Below are 8,083 nucleotides of genomic sequence, written 5' to 3' on the forward strand. Positions count from 1 at the left end.
GAGTGGACTGGACGAGCAGCTCGAGGGTTAGGGTTATTGAGAGGGAAAATGGTTAAAACCGTGACAACTATTAAAACAGCGATTTTAAGTTATATGTTAATGTTTAAAGCCTCTACACTCATGGTCCTACACACACAGCTGTTACCACTTAAGTTGCCTGATTACAGCTCTTCTCAGGACTGTGTGAGCGGGTCACGTTTAACACAAAATACACAAATAAATTGTTCTTACTTGACAGTGAGGCGGTAACACCCCTGATGTCACTCTCTCAGGGTTCAATTTATATCAGACTCTCCAGTGATAGACTCACAGCTAGGGCCCGACCGATACAGGATTTTTGGGGCTGATGCCGATGCCGATATTAGGGAGTGTGGTTATCGAACTCTTGTGACAAAGATATGTAATGGAAGCATGATATTAAACAATTTAACTACATTTATTGTATAAAATAAATCAAACACTAAACATCACTGGGAATTTAATAATTCTAAATGACTATAAATAATAAAACAAATACAACAAAAAACATATATGTATATTTTCTGTTTTTGTTGGTTTTATGTCATTTGAAATTACATTTGCAACTTTTTTTTTAACCAAAAGTAAGACTGAATGCTCCTGAAAATGTCAAATGGTGTAACCACAAAAGTATGATAAATATTAAATATTTCATCCACCTACAGTGTATTTAAGTGTACTTATACAAATAATTACTTCATTTAAAAACATCAAATGAAAATAATTAGTATGAGTATTTCTACATTTAAATCTTAATGCATTTTGTCAATATTGAACAGGACATACCCTAAAAACAACCATGTTTTCTAAATAAGTTTTGACAAATGATGTAAAATTTGTTACAAACCATAGTGTTGCATTGCAAAAGTGGATTATATTTATTCCACAATTAGGTTCACATTTGTTTTCATGTATATAATCAGATTTTTATGGAAAGAAAAACTGGTTACACCAATTGGACACTGGGTTGCATCACATCATTGACCCATGTGCACATTACATTTGAATTAAGAAAAAGGATACATACATAAAATACTGCCTATATAAATTAAAAACAATATCGGTGCATATCGGATAACATACATGGCGATATCGATATATCGGTGATAGGTCAACATTATTGGTTAACCGATATATCGGTCTGGCTCTACTCACAGCTATCCCCTATAAAGCAACAGCAACTGACGCTAGGGGATATTAAAAAAAGGAACTTAAATGTTACACATTAAAGTAGGACTGTAAATGATGAAATGATATAGCCTATATTGGAATAATAAGAAAACTTGTGTCAGCAACAATCCAAAACTGTGCAGTACTGGGGGATTATTCCTACTAAAATATATTATTTATCACAGTATATCATAAACATTAATTACCATACTGTAAATGGGGATCTTTAAGTTTATCAGTACTGGAACTATTTCAAAAATTGCTGTCCCCATTTGTCACTTAGACATGAAAAGATAAAAAAAAAAGGGTCCAGGTTGAAAAATACCAATCATATGTTTTCTACTCTACTCATTTTGTCTTTTTTAAAATTTTTAATTTATGATAAAACCTCATCCAGGATTAACAAATCAATCCTCAAACTGCATTCAAAGAGCCAAATTAGCTGGATGAGAATTCACAGGATTATTTTAATCTGATAACATTATATTAGCCCGAATTAAAGAGGCTGATTAAAGCTACATTAAAACTGAAAACATCTGTGTGGCTGTGCAGGCCTTTTAATTAATATATAAAGAATACACACTGATGGTAGCATAATTAAATAATTTTATATTGGAGTGCTCTTTGTAAGTGTGTAACATATTCTTCTTCTCTCTTTTAATCATCTTGTTAGATTATTTAGTTAGTCATTTTTGTGCTGTTTTCCACTACCTCTAGATTTGTTTTACCCTTTAATGTTTTACTCTAGATAAGGATTAGGGAAGGAAATGTTGTTTTATTCATTTATTATTCTGGCTTTAACAGCTTATTCTCTTTTATTTCATTACCACTCACTGTGTTTGAACGGGTTGGTTCTTCTTATGATTTCATTTTTAATTTAATCTGCATTTACTGAAATTAACTTTTTGAAATGTGTCATTTATTCTGTTTGTAAAAGGTTTAAACATCAAGTGGCTTTTTGCATTTTTAATGTTTATCCCAATTCTCATTAGATTTTTTTCAGCACTCAATTAGGTTTTTTTTAATTTAATGAGCATTTATTGAAATACTGCTCTCATTAGTTTTGAACTCTATTAATATTTTTTCAGTTAACCCAGGGTTTATTATGTGATCTATAAGTAATACAGGAACAAAAACTAAGTAAATGGCTAAACTGTTTCTCCTTCAGTAATGTGAGGTTTGCAAATTCACTCTGAACCAGAAATTTAATTGGAGGCAAAAGTATAATTTAAGCTCAAAAGACTGAATGACAACATCTTTGAAATATCAAATTAAAAATGTCATTTTGAGTAATTTGCTCTTAATGAACTCAAGTCTCTCACAATATACTAACCAAATACACTAGACTTTGTGCTAATAACCTTCTTACACGTTTCTCTCATTGACTGTATAAAGTACAGCACCCACTGGTTTGTGGACATGCTTTTATTTTTTTATTTTTTTTACATGGGTTTATTGTAATGCATCCATCGTTTTGAAGCTTCGAGTTTAGCATTGTGATGTGGCCACCTTGAACTTTTGGAGCCAGAAGTGAAGTAGACAAGACGGTGCCGCTAAGCCTTAGCTGCTAGCTTGGTTAGCACGATGCTTTTACGGTCAATGGTTGATCATGCTAATGCTAATGCTAACAGTCGGTAACGAAAAGCAGGCTTAAAATCATTAAAACAAAATGTACTTACCGGGGGGGACTGAACATACAACTCCTTTGAGGATCTTTTAGTACAACCATACGCTGAACAAAACTTGTTAGGCGACCAAAATGTTCCAATTAACTTTCATGGACTGAAAACACACTAAGAAATAATGACAGCTTAGTACAGTCTATACCGTCTCTAGACTTGAAACTAGTGAGGAGGTCTTACATTTACATAAACATACCGACTTCTCTTCAGTACATTCATTTGGACATTGCCAATTTGTGAAGATATTCTGACAAAACCTTTGTGAGTTTATTGTTAAAAATATTGATGAAAGTTTTATGTCACTTTGGAAGAATGTATTGTTTGGTCTCATGGAAAATAACACACCAAAAAGTACATGATAAATCTCATTATAATAGCCAAATTCCACATCCATAAATGTATATTTACAGGTAAGAAACCCATGCTTTACTGCATTTAGCAATGAGATCAACAATACATTCATTCAATTCTCCCTAAAACCAAAAGTAATTACAACTGTGACACACTTTGCCATGTTAAAAATCTTAGTATAGATCCTCCTAGCATTAATTTATAGTTGTAATGTGTATTTTTTTTTTTTTTTTACATATATACAATTACTTTTCTTTGTATGTAGGCTACCCAGAATGTATAGTTTTGTACGTAATGTACATATAAACGTTTTGTTATTACTGTTTTTGTCAATGGAAAGAGGAAAAAAACCTGACTTCCTTTTGCAGCCAGTGGTGTCAGCCCCCTGCTGGCGATTAGAGAGAATGCAGGTTTAGGGTTTTTCTGCATTGGCTTCACTTTTCAGACCCTGAGCTACCCACTTGGTTATCCTCCAGTGTCGTTAAAAGCTAATCTGTTTAATTCGAATGATCTTAAAAACCACCAACTCTTGTTAAATCCCTTCAGATGCATTTTCTATTAAGTATTCCTCAACAACAGAGCATTAAAACCCAGGAAAGTCCAATATGTTCAAGTTAGGATAATCTACAGCAGGCATGAACACAACCATCGTAAATCAGCTTCAAACCAGAGAGAATGAAAGACTTTTATTAGAAAATGACGACAGCCAACAACACAAGTTTAGCCAGCATCTGAACCAAAAAGGAAACAAAACAAAAAAACAAAAAAACAAAAAATGAAATGATGAAATTCCTTTTTCAAAAGATCTTGGTGAACACCGGGCAAAAACGGATATCATAGAAACTAAAAAGTGGTACTAAAAAACATACCAATACAGGAAGAAAGTACTCAACAGCTTTCCACATGAAAGAAAATGAATTTGTCCAAGATTAGTGTGACATCTTGCTCTGATTCATCCTTGATAATCATCAGATCTCGCACAATCCGTTCTCTGAAGGCTTTTTGTGAGATCGCATCCTTCCGAGCGGGTAAGAATGTCATCTCCAAACTCACAAAGGCTTCAGATTATGAAATTAAAAAAACCTTAAACTGCCTTGCGATGGTACTCTGGGGGGGCAACTTCATAGTCACTTGCATTGAAGAGCGACGCAGAGTTCTTTACAAGATACCTGCAAGGGAGCAACATCTCAGTTATTTTCTGCTGCAGATGAGCCAATATGAGCCTTATTAAAAAGATTTATGAATACTCACTTGAGAAAATCTTGTAGATAACTGAGCAGCAGCGCAAGGCTCTTCTCATCCAGGGGAGTGTATGCCAGCATGGCTCCGATTCTCACTTTCAAGAGGCAAAGAAAGAGATGCAGAATTTTACACACTACATGACCTCATACCTCCTCTTCATTTATAATAGCTCTACAAGTACTTCAATATTTCTGCTTTATAAATCACCTCAAGGGAGGTAATTCAAATATTTCAGCAGCTCAGAGCACAGGTCAGACTCATATAAAGAAGAATACAGATCTGTACAAGAGGGAGTTACGAACAACAGGCTGTAATGTAATGTTGATGTGCACTGCTGCCTGATGAAAAATATTCAGTTTTTTCATGTACAAGAGGATAAAAAAATAGGTCAGGAAGCTTTTATGACGACTTTTGTGCGCTACTTCATAGATTTTCTGTTTTAAAGTGACAACAAGGTCAGTCTACTGCACAGTCTAATCATTCTGAGAAAACACTACCACTTTTGTCTACAGGGGGCGTTAAAATCAACACAAAAATGAAAGTTCCTTGTAGTAACTTGAAATTTTTGTTTGTTATGCTATAATATTAGCACTTAATGTCCAACTATTTAGCACCTACAAGCAGTATATAACCTGTTAATAAATGGTTTATAACATTTTAATGTAGTTGTAAGCAGATATAAGCATTTATTAATATATTTGTCAAAAACTATAACTCGTCCTGTGGGCATCAATAAGTACAAGCACTTATATAAACAGATCAAATATGTCTTGAGAGGAAGATGTATCAGTGTACATTAACAAACACAGTCCGTTTTTACTGCATTATAATATAAAACATGTATTAAATGTGTATTAAGTTATTATAAATGCAAAAATTAGGCACTTAGGTAAAGTTTGCCAATATTGCAACTCATAATGTTTTACTAGTTTGCTCCTTTCATTCCACCTTATACATTTGATTTGTCTCTTGCTTTGTTGCTACATATCTGTCTCCTCTTTTCTGTCCTCTCTTGGCAGCTGCTGACATTTTAAGCTTCGCCACTTGGAAGCTGTTCTCCTTGATAATAAATAATACAACTGTGTGATGTTGTGTGAATGTTTTTTCTTACCAAAGAGTCTTAGTAGATGAGGAGCGCCGTAGATCTGAGACATAGACGTGTCGGGGTGGTTGGCCAGGATGTCTGCGTACTGCGGCCTTTCAAATTTATAGAGAAGTTGTGTCCCTAGCATGACGTTGAAATATTCGCGGATACCAGCGACGACCTCGTTCACAGCAAACTCCCTGAGCAGTGACAAAGCAAAGATCTCAATGAGAAACAGAGCGGGGGGGAAAAAAAGCTCCACCTGTACAGAGACCTGTATGTTGTCCATTTATTCTTTATACATGTATGTATATCTTGTTGTCCATGTGTATGTTTCTGAATAGGAGTTTTCTTAATTAAACTGATACTGACTCAGAAATGTTTATAACTAGCAAATCATCTTATCATATACAACAGGCTTCTGACTGTGAACAAATCTAAAATGTATCTTACTTGCTGTCAGAGTTTCCTCTCGATTTCTTGTAGTTTGCATAATCTTCAAGGACTGTATCAACGTTCTTTTTGGCAGGTAGGTGGAAAAGCTGAAGACAGAACATATCACTCAACGAATGTTGGATATATTGTTGCATATCATACAAAAAAAAAAAAAAAAAAATGGTGTAACCACAAAAGTATGATAAATATTAAATATTTCATCCACCTACAGTGTATTTAAGTGTACTTATACAAATAATTACTTCATTTAAAAACATCAAATGAAAATAATTAGTATGAGTATTTCTACATTTAAATCTTAATGCATTTTGTCAATATTGAACAGGACATACCCTAAAAACAACCATGTTTTCTAAATAAGTTTTGACAAATGATGTAAAATTTGTTACAAACCATAGTGTTGCATTGCAAAAGTGGATTATATTTATTCCACAATTAGGTTCACATTTGTTTTCATGTATATAATCAGATTTTTATGGAAAGAAAAACTGGTTACACCAATTGGACACTGGGTTGCATCACATCATTGACCCATGTGCACATTACATTTGAATTAAGAAAAAGGATACATACATAAAATACTGCCTATATAAATTAAAAACAATATCGGTGCATATCGGATAACATACATGGCGATATCGATATATCGGTGATAGGTCAACATTATTGGTTAACCGATATATCGGTCTGGCTCTACTCACAGCTATCCCCTATAAAGCAACAGCAACTGACGCTAGGGGATATTAAAAAAAGGAACTTAAATGTTACACATTAAAGTAGGACTGTAAATGATGAAATGATATAGCCTATATTGGAATAATAAGAAAACTTGTGTCAGCAACAATCCAAAACTGTGCAGTACTGGGGGATTATTCCTACTAAAATATATTATTTATCACAGTATATCATAAACATTAATTACCATACTGTAAATGGGGATCTTTAAGTTTATCAGTACTGGAACTATTTCAAAAATTGCTGTCCCCATTTGTCACTTAGACATGAAAAGATAAAAAAAAAAGGGTCCAGGTTGAAAAATACCAATCATATGTTTTCTACTCTACTCATTTTGTCTTTTTTAAAATTTTTAATTTATGATAAAACCTCATCCAGGATTAACAAATCAATCCTCAAACTGCATTCAAAGAGCCAAATTAGCTGGATGAGAATTCACAGGATTATTTTAATCTGATAACATTATATTAGCCCGAATTAAAGAGGCTGATTAAAGCTACATTAAAACTGAAAACATCTGTGTGGCTGTGCAGGCCTTTTAATTAATATATAAAGAATACACACTGATGGTAGCATAATTAAATAATTTTATATTGGAGTGCTCTTTGTAAGTGTGTAACATATTCTTCTTCTCTCTTTTAATCATCTTGTTAGATTATTTAGTTAGTCATTTTTGTGCTGTTTTCCACTACCTCTAGATTTGTTTTACCCTTTAATGTTTTACTCTAGATAAGGATTAGGGAAGGAAATGTTGTTTTATTCATTTATTATTCTGGCTTTAACAGCTTATTCTCTTTTATTTCATTACCACTCACTGTGTTTGAACGGGTTGGTTCTTCTTATGATTTCATTTTTAATTTAATCTGCATTTACTGAAATTAACTTTTTGAAATGTGTCATTTATTCTGTTTGTAAAAGGTTTAAACATCAAGTGGCTTTTTGCATTTTTAATGTTTATCCCAATTCTCATTAGATTTTTTTCAGCACTCAATTAGGTTTTTTTTAATTTAATGAGCATTTATTGAAATACTGCTCTCATTAGTTTTGAACTCTATTAATATTTTTTCAGTTAACCCAGGGTTTATTATGTGATCTATAAGTAATACAGGAACAAAAACTAAGTAAATGGCTAAACTGTTTCTCCTTCAGTAATGTGAGGTTTGCAAATTCACTCTGAACCAGAAATTTAATTGGAGGCAAAAGTATAATTTAAGCTCAAAAGACTGAATGACAACATCTTTGAAATATCAAATTAAAAATGTCATTTTGAGTAATTTGCTCTTAATGAACTCAAGTCTCTCACAATATACTAACCAAATACACTAGACTTTGTGCTAATAACCTT

The 8,083-nt window shown here is 33.0% G+C and overlaps 1 protein-coding gene across 1 annotated transcript; it reads right to left on the reverse strand.

Annotated features, from left to right (window-relative positions):
* Window positions 1-3,881: 3,881 nt before the first annotated feature.
* Window positions 3,882-6,350, reverse strand: LOC133982509 (mortality factor 4-like protein 1). Its single transcript, XM_062421565.1, has 5 exons — window positions 6,336-6,350; window positions 6,001-6,089; window positions 5,575-5,747; window positions 4,473-4,557; window positions 3,882-4,390 (listed from the first exon to the last, which is right to left on the reverse strand). The coding sequence occupies exons 1-5, from the start codon at window positions 6,348-6,350 to the stop codon at window positions 4,306-4,308; spliced, it is 447 nt and encodes a 148-aa protein (XP_062277549.1). The 3' UTR covers window positions 3,882-4,305.
* Between the last annotated feature and the right edge of the window lie 1,733 nt (window positions 6,351-8,083).

The sequence above is a fragment of the Scomber scombrus genome, chromosome 6 (genome assembly GCF_963691925.1).
Source record: "Scomber scombrus chromosome 6, fScoSco1.1, whole genome shotgun sequence".
Taxonomy (NCBI): Eukaryota; Metazoa; Chordata; class Actinopteri; order Scombriformes; family Scombridae; genus Scomber; species Scomber scombrus.

Excerpts from the sequence above, each read along its gene's own strand:
- LOC133982509 (XM_062421565.1), bottom strand. Across the intron at positions 5,748-6,000 it reads AGAGGAAACTCTGACAGCAA|GGAGTTTGCTGTGAACGAGG; the intron begins GTAAGATACATT and ends GTCACTGCTCAG. Across the intron at positions 4,391-4,472 it reads TATCTACAAGATTTTCTCAA|GTATCTTGTAAAGAACTCTG; the intron begins GTGAGTATTCAT and ends GCTCCCTTGCAG.